The sequence below is a fragment of the Podarcis gaigeae genome (assembly GCF_964106915.1).
Source record: "Podarcis gaigeae genome assembly, chromosome: 2".
In the NCBI taxonomy this organism is placed as follows: Eukaryota; Metazoa; Chordata; class Lepidosauria; order Squamata; family Lacertidae; genus Podarcis; species Podarcis gaigeae.
Genome location: NC_139679.1, coordinates 13,631,180 through 13,651,609, shown reverse-complemented (window position 1 = coordinate 13,651,609; position 20,430 = coordinate 13,631,180). Strand labels below are relative to the sequence as shown.

At 47.0% G+C, this 20,430-nt stretch overlaps 2 protein-coding genes across 2 annotated transcripts in view; both read right to left on the bottom strand.

Moving 5' to 3' along the window:
• The window catches only part of SLC39A5 (solute carrier family 39 member 5), a 30,561-nt gene extending 26,349 nt beyond the window's left edge, over nt 1–4,212 (bottom strand). Inside the window, exon 1 of the mRNA XM_083728889.1 lies at nt 3,952–4,212. The gene's annotated coding sequence lies outside the window, so the exon portion shown is untranslated. The remainder of the gene's footprint in view (nt 1–3,951) is intronic.
• Nucleotides 4,213–4,882: 670 nt separating this feature from the next.
• LOC310839879 (inactive dipeptidyl peptidase 10-like) overlaps nt 4,883–20,430 on the bottom strand; it is a 52,210-nt gene continuing 36,662 nt past the window's right edge. Inside the window, exons 19-28 of the mRNA XM_083728836.1 lie at nt 20,329–20,376; nt 19,203–19,301; nt 18,732–18,798; nt 17,467–17,661; nt 13,891–13,945; nt 13,395–13,494; nt 12,654–12,712; nt 9,973–10,045; nt 7,544–7,620; nt 4,883–5,828 (exon numbers count right to left, since the gene is read on the bottom strand). Coding sequence (XP_083584962.1) covers nt 5,694–5,828; nt 7,544–7,620; nt 9,973–10,045; nt 12,654–12,712; nt 13,395–13,494; nt 13,891–13,945; nt 17,467–17,661; nt 18,732–18,798; nt 19,203–19,301; nt 20,329–20,376 — 908 coding nt within the window. The 3' untranslated portion in view covers nt 4,883–5,693. The remainder of the gene's footprint in view (nt 5,829–7,543; nt 7,621–9,972; nt 10,046–12,653; nt 12,713–13,394; nt 13,495–13,890; nt 13,946–17,466; nt 17,662–18,731; nt 18,799–19,202; nt 19,302–20,328; nt 20,377–20,430) is intronic.

Genomic DNA, 20,430 nt, shown 5'->3' with positions numbered 1-20,430 from the left:
TGGAAACTGGTCACATAAAACCAGAACAGGCAGTGAACTGGACAGCTCCTCTGAATTTGGATCAAATATGGCAGAGATGCCCAACAGGTCGATCGCAATCTACTGGTAGATCCCCAGGAGGTTTTGGTAGAACGTGGTCGATTGCTGGGTCCCTTTTCCTTGGCGTTGCTGAAATCAATTCCAGCCCTGCCCCCTTGCCCCACCCTCAATTGTTGCACAATCTGCAGAACGGAAGACGGAGTTTACTGAGTGAGGCTGTTTGTTTCCCCAGCGATTTGTTGGTGAGCAGTTGTTCCTCATTTACCCCCAAAACTCTTAAAATTGGGCTTTCCTCCTCCCTAATAAAATCTCAGTAACTTTGACCTGACCCCCCCCCCCAAAAAATGGGGCTTTTCTTCCCCCAAAAAGGTGACAAATTCAAGCACAGACCAGAACTTTAGGTTTGTGCAGTTAATGTGGATTAAAGGGCTCTGTTGCCCGGGTGCAACAAATCCACTTCCAAATAGAAATGAACTTTAATTTTATTTTATTTTTGCAGTTAAGAAAGTGACTGGGAAACACATTGAAAAGTGTGGAACCAGGGGTGCCAACTTGAATAAAAATATGGGGGAGGGCAGGTAAGCCCCATCCAACATAATCAAACACATGACGTGTCACACACGCAAACACCATTTGAATGGCAATGCCCATCAACTTTGTGAGGACTCTGACCCCCTCAAATATTTTAGAGGGTGCTGAAGGGACCTTGGCCCCTAGGAATTGCCTCCTATGTGTGGAACAAACAAATGGAAGAGGCATAAATGACCCACAAGCAAACCAGGGTAACTGCTCATTTTCATACAACCACCTAGCAAACATATCAGAACGGAAGCTCAGTTAAGACCAGATACAAGGCCTCTCCATTGAGTATTCATCCTGACTTGCATGGCGGATTACATAATTAAATCTGGTCTTTATTTGTTCCGATTTGTTTACAGGATAGTTACACGACAATGAGCATACGGCTCACGCAGGTCTCATACGTATCACTTGGACCCACCAAGCCGTAACAGCATTTGGGAAGCTTTTAAAAAAATATTATTGAGCAGATGGCTGGTTGGCGAATACCAGCTGATCCATGTATGATTGTGAGTCACTTGGAAAACATTGCTGAAGCTTTTGATACAGAACTGTTGACAAACTTACTTCACCACTGCAAAAAATTAATGCGTTAGATTATAGGAGAAGAGCTCCTTTCCCCCTCATTGCATGATTTTGTAGGATTTGGAGGAAAATAACGAAGTAAGGGGCAAACAACATGTGAATGCAACAAACTTCACTGAATTTGTATAAAGTGGTGGCGGGGAGCAACACAGCAAATGGGATTGTTGAAACCTGCCCCTGCTCACCGTTTCTGCAGAATGCCCACTCTACCTGCCACATCAAATCACCAAGCTATATATGTTGTTGTTTAGCCGTTTAGTCATGTCCGACTCTTTGTGACCCCATGGACCAGAGCACGCCAGGCACTCCTGTCTTCCACCGCCTCCCGCAGTTTGGTCAAACTCATGCTGGTAGCTTCGAGAACACTGTCCAGCCATCTCATTCTCTGTCGTCCCCTTCTCCTTGCGCCCTCCATCTTTCCCAACATCAGGGTCTTTTCCAGGGAGTCTTCTCTTCTCATGAGATGGCCAAAGTATTGGAGCCTCAGCTTTAGGATCTGTCCTTCCAGTGAGCACTCAGGGCTGATTTCCTTCAGAATGGATAGGTTTGATCTTTTTGCAGTCCATGGGACTCTCAAGAGTCTCTTCCAGCACCATAATTCAAAAGTGTCAATTCTTCAGCGATCAGCCTTCTTTATGGTCCAGCTCTCACTTCCATACATCACTACTGGGAAAACCATAGCTTTAACTATACGGACCTTTGTTGGCAAGGTGATGTCTCTGCTTTTTAAGATGTTGTCTAGGTTTGTCATTGCCTCATATTCATATATATTTCCTCTAAGGAGCTCAAGGCAGCATACATGGAGGTGCCCTCCAAATTTGATCCTCACAACAGCCCTGTGAGGTAGGTTGCACAGAGAGTTGGTAACTGGACTCAAGGTCACCAAAAACCAAGCAACAACCTGCATTATAAGACATGCATCATGTTAACACCCGTCTTTATGGCTAAGTTTACACATACAAGTTTGCACACACCTGAATGGGCCACCACAGCTCAAACCCAACACTTTCCCAACAGTTTAGTTGCTGTAATCAGCAGCCAAGCACTGAGGCCTCATGTAGAAAAATCAGCTGTTTTGCACTTGATAACTGTTCGCTGAATGGGTGAAATAACTCCTTTGAATAGCGTTGGCTGAGAGGATATGAAAGCTGAGAAAGCAAGAAGAGTGCAGTAAAAAGAAAATTCCATCTACTCCTGCATTCTGTCTCCCCCAACGTGGTAAATCAGAGATACTGGGTTTGTGGATCAACACATGCACATTGGCAAAGATGTAGAGGCGGGAGGATGAGAGCAACACAGAAAAGAGTTTAACACAGGTGACCATTTTATTAGCTACTGCTTCCATGACCTGGGGAAGAAACACTGGTTTTCCAATCAGTGAGGGTGTATATGATTTGGTAGCTTCGAACAAATATAGCCAAGATCAGCCAGAAAACCACAAACCACTTGGTGGGGTGGGTGGGAGATATCAGCCCCTACCACTCCCCCACTGCAAAAACAAACCCTTAGCCAAAAATGATTACACCAGGAGAGACCAGAGAAAAGTAATATGTGCAAACCTAAGGCTGAAACGGCACTAATTCAAAAACCTCAACATACAAGTTCTTTTTGTCTTCCAAGCTGGAAAGTTCATGCAATTGATTAGTTTTCCTAGATACTCTCTTTCCCTTGTACGTGGGGATCAAAAGCTTGAGGGTTGCTTTTTATTTTATTTTAAGGAACTTAAAACACACCCACCCCAAATCCGGGGCAGCTCTCAGGAAGAAAAGTGAAAGAAGAGCGAGAACTTCTTTTCCAATGGGTCCCCCTCGGATCTGAATGCAATAAAAGGAAATCGAGAGGGTAAAATGGAGCACAAGGGACTCCCATAGCTTTGTAGGGTAGGGAAAGCCGGAAGGTGCTGCTTTTTAAAATATTATTATTATTATTATTATTATTATTATTATTATTATTATTAAGAAGCAAAGCAGCTAGTAAGCCTGATCTTTACTGACATCTGCCAATTATGATAGGAGAAATTGTACTCTCTGGAAATCTATTTTCTACCTAACAATTGAAAGTAACATGCAGAAAACAGCATTTCTAGAGAAATCAAAGACTGGAACTGGGGGAAGTCGGGGGGTGGGGTGGGTGGATTCTGTGGGGGGAAGGAGGGGGAATGAGGAAAAATGGGGGGGGGGGAACAAGGATGATATGTTTTTGGATAATATGTCTTGTTATAATTTTGAATAATAAAAAAATTAATTAAAATTAATTAATAAACAAAGAAAAGAAAGTTACAACCCCCACCTTTGTTTGCAGAAACAGGTTCCACTGCAAGGATCACCAAATATAAAGGGTGCCATGAATATGCAATGGGTGAGGTTATCAGTTTGGGGCAGATGTCCCACAAAGGGTTCTGAGAATAAAAACACATTTATTCTTTATACCTCACCCATCTGGCTGGGTGGCTCCGGGAAAACCTAATGGGGCATTCATTCGACAGAATGGTTCCTCTTCTGACATCTATAATGATAAGCCACACCTGCATGGATTGACTGGAGCTGCGCTTTGGAATTCCTCCTATAAGAAATGGCATTTGTTTCTAAAATGCCAGTTTGCAGGGATGACTTTAAGAAATCTCCTTTGGGTTTCCCCCAAAGAAAAGTCGAGTATCCGGAGCAAATTTTGGGATGGCTGCACGTGTGTGTTTGGAGGATGGGTGAGTGGAGCCTGCAGCCTGCGGAAGATTTAAACTCGACAAGTTACCTTGTTTTGTCAGCTTCTCAGGTGGTTGGGGAGGCCAGGTGTTGTTGCTCCTGGTGCACGAAGGTCTGGCTGCCTGAATAGCTGCAAGGGTCAAAGGTCGCTGGGGTTCTATCCAACTGCTGCTCGATGGACCTGGGAGTGGCAAACAGGAGGCAGGCAGCCCGGGGACCAAGGAGGAGTTTGGAAAGTCAAGAGGCTGTCTGGGAATTGATGGCTACAGCTCAAGGGTGCAGGAAAAATAAAAGGCTGAATGCAAAATGTCAGGTTGCCACCCCTCTGCAACCCCCAGCCTTTGTGCCTTTCCCTTGTGTAGGGGGAAAGTTTTGAGATAACAGATGGTGTGCACATTATACATTTAAAATACAAAATCTCCTGCAAAAAATCCCCAATTTGCTGAGGGTGGTGGGAATTGTAGTTCTGAGAGGGGGAATTATTCTATTTTAGGAAACTGTGTGCTTTAATTGATTTTAATTTGAAAGTACAGTGGTACCTCGGGTTACACACGCTTCAGGTTACACACTCCGCTAATCCAGAAATAGTGCTTCAGGTTAAGAACTTTGCTTCAAGATAAGAACAGAAACCGTGCTCTGGCGGCGCAGCGGCGGCAGGAGGCCCCATTAGCTAAAGTGGTGCTTCAGATTAAGAAGTTTCAGGTTAAGTACGGACCTCCGGAACGAATTAAGTACTTAACTCGAGGTACTAATGTATGGTTCTGTACATGGTCAAAGTGGCAGGAAAAACTTTGCAAAAGCTACTTTACCAAAGGCACAAGGAGAAGGGGACGACAGAGGACGAGATGGTTGGATAGTGTTCTTGAAGCTACGAACATGAGTTTGACCAAACTGCAGGAGGCAGTGGAAGACAGGAGTGCCTGGTGTGCTCTGGTCCAAGGGGTCACGAAGAGTCGGACACGACTAAATGACTAAACAACAACAACAAATCTAGCGAGTTCATGGAGGAAGCAGGGTTTCAATTGAGGACATCCCTGGCTTACAGTTCAGGCAACAACTACACAATATAGCTCAGGTGGTTAGAGCAGGGTGCTGATAATGGGGTGGTTGCATATTCCTGCATTGCTGGGGTTGGAATAGATGATTCTCAGGGTGCCTTCCAGCTGTACAATTCCTTGATTCTATGATTCTACTGCTTCTCCACAATCGTGGAAACTTTGGGGGAAAGAACTGTGAAGGATCTTTAACAAAACTGCTGGTCCTTACAGGGCTGTATATACTCTTTGCTGACAAAAGACTGGGTGGGAGGGCTGGAAGGAATAGCAATCCTGCAGCAAAGGAGCCCAATTTGTTCTCTGTTGCAATAAAAGCACACACAACGGGAGTGACTTTGAATAGGTTTGCTTACATTTCATAGCTCATTATGCTTCTCTGCTACTCTTTTGCATGGGCAAAGGGAATAAGTAAGGCATATGGAATAAATACCCACCACCCCTTGACCACTAGAAGTCCCCCCCCCCCTGGCTCTGGGAGTCTCATGCACACGCATACATTTTAAAAAGCTGTCTTCGCAGTCCCAAGGGGTGGAAACGCGTTGGGGATCTTTACGTAAAAGCAGGGGTCCTTAGGAGGACGTGACCGGCAGTGCCAAACGATGTGCTTAATGCAGAACACACACAAAGTGCAGGTCCGTGGGATGTGCAAAGGTGCTGCCATGAGCTGCCAGCAAATAAAAGGGCAAGTGAAATCAGCAGCAGCTGGCGCTCCTCAGTGTCCCTCACTGAAAAAACACTACGGGTCCTCATCTTCCTCAGAAAACAGGTGTGCATGCTTCGTATCCTCAAAGCAGCTCCGAAAGAAGGAGAAGAGGCTCTGGCTGAGGTGGCGCTGGCTGGACTCGAAAGTGTGGCCTTCATCAGGGTAGATCTGGGGAACAGACACCACAAGGTTAGGGAAGTTTCCTTTTTTATTCTAAAGCACCATCAGTTTGGCATGGCGCTTTAACACAATAGCAGGGGGACCTTACACTCTGGAATGTTTTCTTGCAATCCTGGGTAGGCAGACATGGAAAACAACCTCCAGCAATTTGTGCTCATCACGGCATCCCAGCATTTGTACGCTGTTATTTTTGTTGCTTCGTGTCCTTCTTAGTAACTTATTTTTCTTTCTTTCTTTTACAAAAAGTAAACTCAAAGCAACTCGCAATACAGTCGTACCTCGGAAGTTGAACAGAATCCGTTCCGGAAGTCCATTTGACTTCCAAAATGTTCAGAAACCAAGGTGTGGCTTCCGATTGCCTGCAGGAATCTCCCGCAGCCAATCGGAACCCGCGGAGGACATTCGGGTTCCAAAGTACGTTTGCAAACCGGAAAACTCACTTCCGGGTTTGCGGCGTTCGGGAGCCAAAATGTTTGACTCGCAAGGCGTTTGACTTCCGAGGTACGACTGTACCAAAAAATAAAAAATATCCATTTACCATATTTTTCGCTCTATAGGATGCACCGGACCATAGGAGGGGGAGAACAGGAGAAAAGAAATCTCCCCCTCTCTGCTCAGCGTCCCTTCAGCGAAGCGGCAGGAGAAATGGAGCTCCTTCCATTTCTCCTCCTGCTTCGCTGAAGGGGCGCTGTGCAGAGAGGGAAAAATGTGCAGCGCCTCTCCTGCGAAGCGAAGCCTGGAGAGCAAGAGGGATTGGTATGCACCGACCCCTCTCGCTCTCCAGGCTTCAGGCGGATATCCGCAAGCCTTCGGAGTGCAGCGGGAACTCCTGCTGCGCTCCGAAGGCTTGCGGATAGCTGCCTGAAGCATCCGGAGTGCAGCGGGAGTTCCTGCTGCGCTCCGGGGGCTTTAGGCGGCTTCAGCGAAAGCAACACGAAGCCTCCGGAGCGCGGGTGGAGTCTCCCTCTGCACTTTGGAGGCTTCGCATTGCTATCGCTGAAGCCAAGGAGCCTGCATTCCCTCCATAAGACGCACACACATTTCCCCTTAATTTTTGAAGGGGGAAAAGTGTATCTGATAGAGCGAAAAATACGGTAAATCTGAAATAAAAGCATAAAATGTTAATATACATAAAAGCACCACCACCCTCTGGAAAAAAACATCCAAATTGGATCAGAACCACTGCACAGTGCTGCCAAACCCCGCTTCCCAACAGCTGCTCCAGAAAGAAGCCCTAATCAATGGTATCGAATGCCGCCTGGAGATCAAGGAGAATTAACAGGGACACACGCCCCCGTCTCTCTCCCAACAGAGGTAATCAGACAGGGCGACCTGTACCGTTTGCAACCCGAAACTGTTTTGGGTTGGTCAGCTTGCTTCATTTCTAATCAGTTTTTCCTGAAATCCCGTAACTTTTTATTATCGCTAATGTTTCAGTGTGTGGGGTTGCCCTGCTTTCATTGCAGCACAGTGCAGGAGTGCCCCTCCACACAGCGATAATGCAGGAATGTTGTAGAAACGTCACAAAACATCTTACTAAGGCAGAATGATGCATGGAGGGTTCAGCATAAAATCAACTCCACTTCAGCATAATTGCAGAATACACTCGCAAAAAAACAAAACAACCCACACCAGTCTGGTGGGGCACAAAGAGCAGCTCCTCACTGCCAGAAACCTGGTCCCTCTTTCTTAATCAATCCTACCTGGGTAGTGTAGTTGTTAGACTCCGCAGCTAGAAGCCGGATAAGAAGTTCAGCTGTATGTTGGAAGTGCACTGTGGCTGTCAGAGGAAAGAGGGAGAATGTGAGACAATGGCTAGCACATCTGATTGGCGTCTGTCTGTCTCTCTGTCCCTTCTGAAAGACCAATTTGGAGTAAGAGAAACTGGCGACAAGAAGGGGTGGCTTTGGCATATGGAAAAACCAGTTCTAGCATGGACGGAGCCATCTGTCATGGATGCGTTATAAGAATTCTAAGGTCTCAAATATAAATTAAATGTACATAAATGTACAAGGCAAACACATACATAAGTATATAAACCACATGTCTGAAATAGTATAGGAGAACAATCGTGAAGCCCTTTTGACTCTCCCAGTGACCTCAAATATTCCTCTGCAGTAAGGGAGAGAAATGGGGAAAGCCTTCCCATTGCCTTTTCAGTTGCAAATCCTATCTTAAGGGATTATTTGTGTATGAATAGGGTGAGTCTTTGACCTGGATTCAGGAATTGAAGTATTTACTATCACAAAAGAATGGCCAGGCTGCCCAGGAAAAGCAATCAGTGACCATTAACAGATATCCTGGCAGACAGGATTTCTGCTGTAGACCCCCTCCTTCTGTGATGTATGTAAGATGGGGGGTGGTCTTGGGCTACAGGGTGGGCAGTTTCAAAAGTCTATATAAGGGCTTGCACACTATTGTTCAGAGTTCTCCTCCCTCCTGCATGTGGTGAGTGGGGACCCTGTTGCAACAGTTTAATAAAAATCAGGCTTACTAACTGCTTTGCTTCTCAATATACTCTGGTTGGTCTCTGTTATTTTCTCCTACTGATAGGGAACCCATTTAAGGACTCTTGGATACCCCATAAGGGAAAAAGGAGCAGGTTTTTTCTTATAACAAATGCCTTAGCTGAGATTCCTACATTGCAGGGGGTTGACCCTAGGAGTCCCTTCCAACTCTGTTATCATTCCCAGAGAGAAAAACCAGTTAACTAGGGGTGGGAAACCTGGGCCTGAGTCTAATTTCATGCGTAAAGGTAAAGGGGATCCCTGACCGTTAGTTCCAGTTGCGGATGACTCAGGGGTTGCAGTGCTCATCTCGCTTTACTGGCCGAGGGAGCTGGCATAAAGCTTCCGGGTCATGTGGCCAGAATGACCACGCCGCTTCTGGCCAACCAGAGCAGCACACGGAAACGCTGTTTACCTTCCCGCTGGAGCGGTACCTATTTATCTACTTGCACTTTGTCGTGCTTTCGAACTGCTAGGTTGGCAGGAGCTGGGACCGAGCAATGGAATCTCACCTAGTCGCGGGGATTCAAATCGCCAACCTTCTGATCGGCAAGCCCTAGGCTCTTTGGTTTAACCCACAGCGCCAATTTCACAAGGGTGTCAAAGAAGGGGGGGGGACATAAGGGAAAATGATGTGGTTGAGAGAGAAAAAGGGGTGACACATGAACACAGGGGTGCCCTACCCACTTTGGGCTCTTGCCCCAACCACTGCCAACCTTTGCCCCCCTGTAGTCCTCAGTGCGGTGTGTGGGGAATCCCTACTGCTGCTTCTCCCTCACCTCCCCACTTCAGCGGCAGGATCAATGGCTTCCACTGCCCGTGCTCTTTCCCTGTGGGCAGATGCACAGACTGGACCCAAAAGGAAGAGGACATAGACAAATGGGCAGAAAAGAATAGGGACGAGGCAAGCCAACTCAGGGAAGGAACCCACTATGGGAACCCAAGGGGAAAAGATGGGAAAGGTCTGTTTGTAGCTCAGTGGTAGAACATCTGCTTTGCACACAGAAGGTAAAGGTAAAGGTCCCCTGGATGGTTAAGTCCAGTCAAAGGTAACTATGGGGTTGCCACGCTCATCTCGCTTTCAGGCCGAGGGAGCCGGCATTTGTCCACAGACAACTTTCCGGATCATGTGGCCAGCATGACTAAACACTTCTGGTGCAATGGAACACCGTGATGGAACCCAGAGTGCACGAAAATGTCATTTACCTTCCCGCCACAGCAATACCTATTTATCTACTTGCACTGGTGTGCTTTCGAACTGCTAGGTTGGCAGGAGCTGGGACAGAGCAACGGGAGCTCACTCCATTGCGGGGATTCGAACCGCCGACCTTCCAATCAGCTAGCTCAAGAGGCTCAGTGGTTTAGACCACAGTGCCAGCATCTGTGTTGGAAGAGACCACAAGGGCCATCGAGTCCAACCCCCTGCCAAGCAGGAAACACCATCAGAGCACTAAGAGTATTATAAGGCCCCTTCCTATCTTCCTGTATAAGGAGGCAACTGGGAAGGAGCCCATTCCAGTACATTGTTCCCAGCTGCACCCCCCAAACCCTGGAGTCAACCTGAAGATCATTGTTAGGGGATGGGATGGGCGAGTGGGAGAGTCAATGAAGAGGTCAAACCTTACCATCTCCAGTTCCATGGGCAAGGAGGACATTTCTGTCCTTGAGGTGGGGCGCTTCCTCCAACACAGAGGCCATCTGGAGGGAGGAAAAGGAAAAGGGTGGAAGAGGCAGGAACGAAGCACCAAAATATCCCCCTCCCCACTCTGCTCCTTTACAGCAGCAACAAGGAAAGCTTTTCCTGCGCAATCAGGTTATAAATCAGGAGTGCACTTGTGCAAGCAGGAATTGGAGGAAGTGCCAGCAGCCCAAGCTCTGCACGGACATGTTGTAGGTTCCGGCAAATCACACATGGATACACAGCTGGCAAAAAAAACCAACCCGTATTTTTCGCTCTATAAGACGCACCAGACCACAAGACGCACCTAGTTTTTGGAGGAGGAAAACAAGAAAAAAAATATTCTGAATCTCAGAAGCCAGAACAGCAAGAGGGATCGCTGCGCAGCAAAAGCAGAAACCCCTCTTGCTGTTCTGGCTTCTGTGATAGCTGTGCAGCCTGCATTCGCTCCATAAGACGCACACACATTTCCCCTTACTTTTTAGGAGGGAAAAAGTGAGTCTTATAGAGCAAAAAATACGGTAATTGGTGATTTCGTGGGGCAAGTGGAATGGGGAAGCTGGGAGCCACAGAGAAGGTAGCACCAGAGAAACGGGTTCAAAATGTAACAGCTCATTTTCTTTCCATTTCTTTTCTTCTCTCTTCTTTGGGGTCCCAGCAAAAGAAGAACGGGTACAAAAACTTATGGAATATGCAGAAATGGCAAAACGTACGGGAGAAATAAGAAATAAAGACAACCTTTTTATAAAAGAATGGAAATGGTTTATGGAATACAGTGGTACCTTAGGTTACATACGCTTCAGGTTACAGACTCTGCTAGCCCAGAAATAGTGCTTCAGGTTAAGAACTTTGCTTCAGAATGAGAACAGAACTCGTTCTCTGATGGCGCAGCGGCAGCGGGAGGCCCCATTAGCTAAAGTGGTGCTTCAGATTAAGAACAGTTTCAGGTTAAGAACGGACCTCCGGAACGAATTAAGTATGTAACCAGAGGTACCACTGTATTTACAAAAAAAATTGTAAACAGATAAGAACATTGGCAGGATTATTGTAATCACCCGCAGTTTTATAAGAATATATATTTAAAGTAGATGGATAAATGAACAAATTAAGTTAATTTGGATATGCATAAAATATTAAAAATAAATTTAATGAACCACAGAAAGAGGGGGAACGAAGTCAAGTTTCGAAATGTTAAAATGATTGTAAAATTACCGTGTTTTTCGCCCTATAGGACACACTTTTTTCCCTCCAAAAGTGAAGGGGAAATGTGTGTGTGTCCTATGGGGCGAATGCAGGCTTTCGCTGAAGCCTGGAGAGCGAGAGGGGTCGGTGCGCACCGATCCCTCTCGCTCTCCAGGCTTCAGAAAACTCTCCGCAAGCCCTGGGAGCTCTGCGGGAGTTCCCGTCGGCTCCCAAGGCTTGCGGATAGAAGCCTGCATCCCGAAGCCTGGGGCGGCAAGCTGGGGGGACAGCGGGGAGGTGGAGCGCTGCCATCCCACTGTTCCCCGACCTGGTTTGGGCTTCAGGCAGTTCTCCGCAAGGCGTGGGAGCCCGGCGGGAAATCGCGCCGGTCTTCCAAGGCTTGCGGAGAGCTACCTGTTCTGGGGGCTGGGGTCGGGGGAAGCTCAGGCTTCCCCCGCCCCAGCCCCGTACCTGGGGGGGGGGGGGAAATAATTTTTTTTCTTTATTCCAAAAAAAAAACAAAAACTAGGTGCGCCCTATGGGCCGGTGCACCCTATAGGGCGAAAAATACGGTACTGAAATGTATAAAACTGAAAATCATAAAAGAACAACGAAATGTAACAGCTCAGGATTCTGTGTTTGCAAGCTCAACTGTGGGCCTCCACTGCATCAGTGATATGTTAGGTCTTCTTTTTACAATGGAGTCACTTAATTTTTTTTCATTCACAGTGTTTTATTATTTTGTTTTGTTTTGTATGTGAGTTTTACTGCAAACTTCTGCAAGCACTCTGTGACCTAGACAGTGGGGGTAGGGATTTTCAGAAATTAATACAGCTAAATAAAGCGAATCTTCCTCCTAAAGGATCCTGGGAAAGTTGCCTACCCCTCAACAGAGCCACAATTCACAACACTCTTAGTAAACTACAGCCCCCAAGAGTCTTCAGGGGACATAGTAAAGGTAAAGGGACCCCTGACCATTAGGTCCAGTCGTGACCGACTCTGGGGTTGCGGCGCTCATCTCGCTTTATTGGCCAAGTGAGCCGACGTACAGCTTCCGGATCATGTGGCCACATGGCGAAGCCGCTTCTGGCAAACCAGAGCAGCGCACAGAAACGCCGTTTACCTTCCCACCAGAGTGGTACCTATTGATCTACATTCTGCATGGACTGGCTGCACGGCAACATGTGCAAATGGCTTTGGATACCTATTAGGTCCATAAATTACCATATAGCAGATATTCAACACAAAAAACAGTGACAATTTGTTGTTGACAAAGGACAGCTGGACATATAAAAAGGGCCTCATTACCTTCAGTAGCTTGGGGCCTCATCAAACCTAAATCCGGCCCTGTGCCAGACTCTACCCCATTCAATACCCAAGAAGGGGTGGGAGGGGGAGGAGGAAGGCACAAGTAACAGAGTTTCTTTCCTGCCCCTTTCTCCATACCGTGTAGGCAGCATCCTCCCGGGCTGGTATCCCCAGGTAGCGTTCAGAGAAGGTGGCAGCTATGGCAAGAGACAGAGTTAAGGGATCTTTGGAGTCGCTTCTTCCAATAAACACCTCCCCAGTACAGCTGCAGAACCCCAAAGCAGTGAAATGGACAATGAGACTTGACTGGAGGTCCGTCAATCACCTCTCCCCCCGGTAATATAAAAATATAATAATTATTATTTCTACCCCACCCATCTGGCTGCGTTTCCCCAGCCACTCTGGGCCGCTCCCAACAGAATTAAAAGCACGATAAAACATCAAACATTAAAAACTTTCCTAAACAGAGCTGCCTTCAGGTGTCTTTTAGAAAAGTCAGATAGTTGTTTATTTCCTTGACATCTAATGGGAGGGCGTTCCACAGGACGGGTGCCACCACCAAGAAGGCCCTCTGCCTGGTTCCCTGTAACCTCGCTTCTCGCAATGAGGGAACCGCCAGAAGGCTCTTGGCGCTGGACCTCAGTGTCTGGGCTGAACGATGGGGGTGGAGATGCTCCTCCAGGTATACTGGGCCGAGGCCATAGCAGGTCCAAGGTTTTGTTGCTTCACTGTCCCTGTCTTTTCCAGTGAAACTGCATGATTTATACATGCAGCAGAATTCATCTCTTTTCACAGAGTATATCGTGGTGCAAAATTTAGATTCCTTTTTTTAAAAAAGAAAAAGAGAAAGAAAACCAGACCGTCTCTACCGCTACTCACCGTGGAAACGGAAGCTAGTAATGGGTGCCACACCAGTTCCGCATTTAAAGAGGTCTACTGCTGTTGCCATGAGCTTCAGTGCTAAAAAGCCTCCATAGGCCTACACAAAAGCAAACATACATTTTATTTTTCATTCATTCAAAACGTTTTATTCCATGTTTCAATTTTTTTTTAAAGCAGTGTGCCGTGTAACACTTTGAACTTTTAAAGGAACTATCGCAGCTTGAAAACAACAGCAACAAAACTGCAAACGAAATTTCAATCAGCAGCACATCATTTAAATCAGGGTTGGGGAACCTGCTGTTCCACTGTTGTTAGACTACAACACCCATCACCGCTGCCCATGCAAGCTGGGGCTGATGGGTGTTGGAATCCAACAACATCTAGGAGGGCCACGAGTTCCTCATCTTTGACACAAGGTATGAAATGTGTGGTCGCAGGGTGCAGGCACAGAGGAGCATCATGTTCTCAGGAGGCAGAGGACCATGTGATTTACCTTCCCGTAGACGGCTGTGCGCCTGCGATCCACGTAGGGAAGCTGCAGCAGCCACCTGCAACACAAGGAGGGGAAAACATGTTTGTGCAACCTGATGCTCCTGGCATCATCTGCCAGCCACCACCACAGCCCTTCACCCTGGCTGTGCATTTCCTTTGTGTGTGTGTGTATGATTTTTATTAAGTTTTCTATTTTACAACTTAAAATATTCATTAAACAACCTGAAAATGTCAATGGCTTCCCTTCTTCGCTTTCCATGGTTCAATTTGCATATCATAAATCCCTGAATATTTCACATAAACTAAACTATTCAGTAAAAAGGGACGGGGGTGGTGCTGTGGTCTAAACCAATGAGCCTAGCGCTTGCTGATCAGAAGGTTGGCAGTTTGAATCCCCGCGGCGGAGTGATGTCCTGTTGCTCGGTCCCAGCTCCTGCCAACCTAGCAGATTGAAAGCACGCCAAAAAGTGCAAGTAGATAAATAGGTAGCACTCTGGCAGGAAGGTAAACAGTGTTTCCGTGTGCTGCTCTGGTTTCGGTGTTCCGTTGCGCCAGAAGCAGCCAGAAGCTGGCCGCATGACCCGGAAAAACTGTGTATGGACCAACGCCGGCTCCCTCGGCCTATAAAGCGAGATGAGCGCCGCAACCCCAGAGTCATCTGCGACTGGACTTAACTGTCAGGGGTCCTTTACATTTTTAAACCATTCAGTATTCCATTAGTACATCCATCAAAACTTGTTTAGGGAAGCTTTTAATGTTTAATAGGTTATTGTATTTTAGTGTTTTGTTGGAAGCCACCCAGATGGCTGGGGAGGCCCAGCCAGATGGGAGGATATAAATAATAAATTATTATTATTATTATTATTATTATTATTATTATTATTATTATTTACATTGCTGAATTTATCTTAATGCTGCCAATGTTTTCAAGTGTACACAGTTTCCCCCACTACATTCAACAAGCATTTTCCAATCTTCTTCAAACATATGTTCTTCTTGTTTTCTTATTCTATATGTTCGGTCTGCAAGCTGCACATATTCCATCAGTTTAAGTTGCCATTCTTCTTTAGCTGGGACCTCACTCATTTTCCATTTTGGGGCTAACGAAACACGGGATGTAATAGTAGCATACATAAAGAGTCTTTTCCACCCACCGCCCATAGGTTCAAACCTCCAAAACAGCCCCATGCCTTTAGCTCCTTCTTTCATGTTAAATCCCTTGCTGCACAACTGCAGCAAATCAATGTGTTGATGTGGGTGAGTGTGCACATGATTGCTTCCCATTCTTATCTGGTCTCTGTTATTGGTCCCTCATAGTATCAGATAGGCAGGAGGGTCAGGGACTCGGAGCACAAGCAAAGGGGAAAAAATAATTAATTCCTTACTTCCAACGTGCAAAGGGAACAATAGGGACATTGCTTTGCTAAGCCCCAACTAAGTAGTTGCAAAAAAGTGAGTAAGCCTTTTAAGCTCATTGAAATTCTTAATCAGGTTGGATGTCAAATACAAAAAATGTGGAGAGGTGAAGAGGGGAAATTATGCTGCTGGGCAAGACTGAGGGGGAAAGCCCTAGTCTGCAGAGTGTAATAGTTTTAAAAATGTAATGGGGGAAATGTTGTGCAGACTGCAAACCGAAATCCAGTTACTGAAGAGTGAGTCCTACTGAACTTCACAGGGCTTAGGTAAAGGGACCCCTGACCATTAGGTCCAGTCGTGGCCGACTCTGGGGTTGTGGCGCTCATCTCGCTTTATTGGCTTCTGGGTCATGTGGCCAGCATGACTAAGCCACTTCTGGCGAACCAGAGCAGCGCATGGAAAAGCCGTTTACCTTCCCGCTGGAGCGGTACCTATTTATCTACTTGCACTTTGATGTGCTTTTGAACTGCTAGGTTGGCAGGAGCAGGGACCGAGCAACGGGAGCTCACCCCGTCGCGGGGATTCAAACCACCAACCTTCTGATCAGCAAGTCCTAGGCTCTGTGGTTTAACTCACAGCGCCACCCGCGTCCCATCTTCACAGGGCTTACTTCTGAGTATATATATGCAGTTGTACCTTGGTTTTCAAACGTCTTGGAAGTCGAACATTTTGGTTTTCAAACACCGAAAACCCGGAAGCAAATGCTTCCGGTTTTTGAATGAATGTCAGAAGTCAAATAGCTTCCACTGAGTTTTCTTCAATTTTCTCTACTGAATTAGCGCCTCAGTTTTTGAAAGTTTCGGAAGCCGAACGTTCTTAAGGAACGGATTATGTTCAAAAACCGAGGTACCACTGTATATACATAGCATTGCCCTGCAATTTAGGATACAGGCCATGCTTGGCACAAAAAGATCTCCGGCTGCATGAAAGGCTGTGGAGACAAATAAGTAAAGCTGCAATCCCTTTTGAAATAGGAAAAGCAGAAAGAGTTGAATCTGCCTCTTGAGCCAGTGTGGTGTAGTGGTTAAGAGCGGCAGTCACATAATCTGGGGAACCGGGTTCGTGTCTCCGCTCCTCCACATGCAGCTGCTGGGTGACCTTGGGCCAGTCACACTTCCTTGAAGTCTCTCAGCCCCACTCACCTCACAGAGTGTTTGTTGTGGGGGAGGAAGGGAAAGGAGAATGTTAGCCGCTTTGAGACTCCTGAAGGGGAGTGAAAGGCGGGATATCAAATCCAAACTCTTCTTCTTCTTCTTCTTCTTGTCTCAAGGGATGATCGTGACTGGCTGATATGGAAGTAGTGATCAATTTTTTTTCTTTCAACCAGTATGCAGACCCAGGAGCGGGAGATAGGTTTGGAATTACTGGCTCTCACCCCATAATCTATCCTGTGGAACAGGGGTCACTAACGTGGTGCCCACGGGCACCAGCGTGCCCACCAGGACCTCCTATTAAGCCCACAAAAGTTCTCAGTAAACATCTCAAAAATCCATAATGCACGAGAGACAGTTTGCTCTTCCTGCTCAGTTCCTGGTTGAATTAGCTCAGCTTCTCCTATACTGAGAACACCCCCCCCCCTTAAACATGGCTACATTTCACTGGATGCCAAGATGGGACACCCACCCTCTCTCCCATTCTGAGCAGGAGAAGGACTCAAAGAACTTCTCTCTGTGAGAGCGCACAATGATGGCTGATGGAGGTGCACGTTCCCCACTGAAGGGGGCTAATTGAGGGCATGCCCGTACGGTTTTGTGGTCCTGCCTTCTTCTGATTTTGTTTTACGCTACATCCGCCCGCCCCCCCCATTTTGTGACTGGCACCCATGGCGCACTCTCAAAATTCCAAATGTGCCCACTGGCCCCCAAACCTCAGGGAACCCTGCTGTAGACCCAAGACATTTTGCTGCTTGAGGCTTCTGTCTCCTTTCCAACCCTAGGTTCATTGTCCCCAAGACTGGCTAAGTGACTTGGCACCTGAGACGGAAAAGCCCACAACTGCCTCTCTCCCTGCTGGCAAAAATAGAACAACGATAAATTGACTAGCAAAAGATTTGCCGTCCCTTTCAGACTACGCCCAAAACCAGCTTCCTCACTCTACCTAATAGCAGGGCTGGTCCTGTGTTAAGCAATAGTATTAAAACGTGAGGCTCAGGCGTCCTTACCGCATGAGAGCTACATGGTCCTTGACATCCAAGGAGCCCAGCTGGCGGCTGACCTCATGCAGCAGCTTGAGTCCTTGGTTTCTAGATCCCCGGGCATCAAATTGGACCACCACAGCACCCAAAGAGCTAGACAGGACGGTGTCCCAATCAAGGCGGAATTCCTCAGTGACCAGCTGGCCTCCTGGGGATTCTGGGCTGGGGGAAAAGAAGCAATCACAGGTTAGAACATGGATTAATGTTACACCTACCAGCTAGTGGCCTAGGATATGTTTGCACCTGAAGTGAACCCAAACCAACAGCTCTGGGACGGAGCTCTCTTTTTTTAATTTTAATTTTTTTACAACTTTCCACAGGGATAGCAGGGGGAAAAGGTACCTCTGCCATAATTCCCTGTCAAAATGAAGGTTCCCCCTCCCTCCTAGTCCACTTTCTCTCCCTATCTGTACTGGACATCTTCTAGCTTGTTCCTCTCCCTGCTGATTCATTAATGAATTCACAGCTGTGAGGACAAAACGACATGGAGGCAAGGCTAAGCTGGGATGCCACTCACAGCTAGGGATGGAAGGATCTGCCAGCTGCAGTTCTCTCTGTTTCTGATTTCTCCAGTCTCAAATCAGGCTCTTCGCATTCCTGCAGCAGTTTATGGATTTTCTCTTTTGGAATCCGCCCGAAAATTATTCAGCTTCTTAGTGTAATTCCCCACCACCACCACCACCCACTAAACACATTTCTGTATGCAGTTTTGCTTAATGGACACACTTTTGCAAGAAGGCATTTTTTTGCATGTCATTCCCACTAACATTTATATGAGGGGTCAACAAACTTTTTCAGCAGGGGGCCAGTCCACTGTCCCTCAAACCTTGGGGGGGGCAGACAATTTATTTATTTTTGGGGGGGGATGAATGAATTCCTATGCCCCACAAATAACCCAGGGATGCTTTTTAAATAAAAGCACACATTCTACTCATGTAAAAACACACTGATTCCTGGACTGTCCATGGGGTGGATTTAGAAGGTGACTGGGCCGGATCTGGCCCCCGGGCCTTAGTTTGCCTACCCATGATTTAAATCTTTGTGCACGCTTTCTCCTAATGTATGCATTTTTATAAGCACTGATCGGTTGGACAGCTACGTTGCCAAAACAGACTAAGTGCGATATCCAGAGAGGGGGCTTATTTTTGGTTTAGTTTCGGAATGTGCAGATTGGATAACTTTGCCTTTAAATGCAATCTGAATCTTATTTCTCTCTCCTCCCCACTACTCACAGCAGCAGTAGCAATGGACAGAAGGCACGCTGGTGTGGCGGCGGCAGGCTCACACGCACAGACAGGTCTGAGTCGTAAGGGAAACAGGAAGAAAAAATGTGACTGAATATAGGAGGAGAGGCCTTTGTTCTCGATCCAGTAGCATGCTTCTTATGATCACAGCCATGCAATGAACTTCCTGTGAGGGGCTTGGGAAGTAGAGAAGAAGAAGAAGAGTTTGGATTTGATATCCCGCCTTTCACTCCCTTTAAGGAGTCTCCAAGCGGCTAACATTCCCCTTTCCCTTCCTCCCCCACAACAAACACTCTGTGAGGTGAGTGGGGCTGAGAGACTTCAGAGAAGTGTGACTAGCCCAAGGTCACCCAGCAGCTGCATGTGGAGGAGCGGAGACGCGAACCTGGTTCCCCAGGATTACGAGACTACCGCTCTTAACCACTACACCACACTGGCTCTCAACCTTTGTATCCTCACCGTAGCTAGCAAGTCGAAACGACCTGAATTCCACCAACGGCATCTCTTTATGCATAAGGGCGTCTTGCAAAAGGCGGTTGTCTTCCAGGAGAAGGAAGTCTGGGAGCCAGGAATGAGACAGATACCAACACTGTTAGTAGCACTTGGGCAACTCCCTACACAAGTCAGTTGTGGTAAAGGGACCCCTGACCATTAGGTCCAGTCGTGACCGACTCTGGGGTTGCGGCGCTCATCTCGCTTTATTGGCCGAGGGAGCCGGTGTGCAGCTTCCGGGTCATGTGGCCAGCAGGACTAAGCCGCTTCTGGCGAACCAGAGCAGCTCACGGAAATGCCGTTTACCTTCCCGCCATAGTGGTACCTATTTATCTACTTGCACTGGCATGCTTTCGAACTGCTAGGTTGGCAGGAGCAGGGACCAAGCAACAGGAGCTCACCCCATCGCGGGGATTCGAACTGTCAACCTTCCGATCGGCAAGTCCTAGGCTCTGTGGTTTAACCCACAGCGCCACCCGCGTCCCTTTTAGAAATAGTAGTTCCCCCACAAATATAGCAGATCTCTGAACTCATTCCCGCAGGATGTTGCGATAACAAGGGGCAAGGCTGCTTTTAAAAAGCTGACCTTGAATTCAAGGGGATAGGACTTAACTGCAGCTATTAGGCATGTTTCCTCCTTGTTATGTAACTCACGAGGGAAGTAAACTACAACCATTATTGAGTCCAAGGTGAACAATGTAGCATATATGTTTTCAAATAACACCTGAACTCTTTTTTAGGTTGGGGCAGAAAAGCAGGTGGACAACTTCCCTTTGGACACAGAAAAACCAGCCACGATCAGCTCAAAGCAAGGCTCCAGACACACAGAAAGAGAACATTGCCCACACTGTCTCCCTAAACACCAGCTCCTGTGATCTGTTGAGAGATCAGTGCAAAGAAAAGCACTGGATACATGAAGATGGATGGGTTCAGATTTGCCAAACCAATGCACACTCTCAGTTACCAAATCAGAACCATAACACAAATATACTGTGTCTCAGAAAGTATCTAGATCATATTGACCACCACCCATCAGACTAACGCTGTTTGTTTGTTTTTAAAGCAATCCCCCCCCTTCAAATCTGATACTTACCACGGGGGTTAGCTGTGCGATGAACAGAGACTTGAGGGACTCCTGGCCCTATGGGGTAGAGAAAACTCAGGTCAGTAGTAAACAAACCATAGGCCACATTGG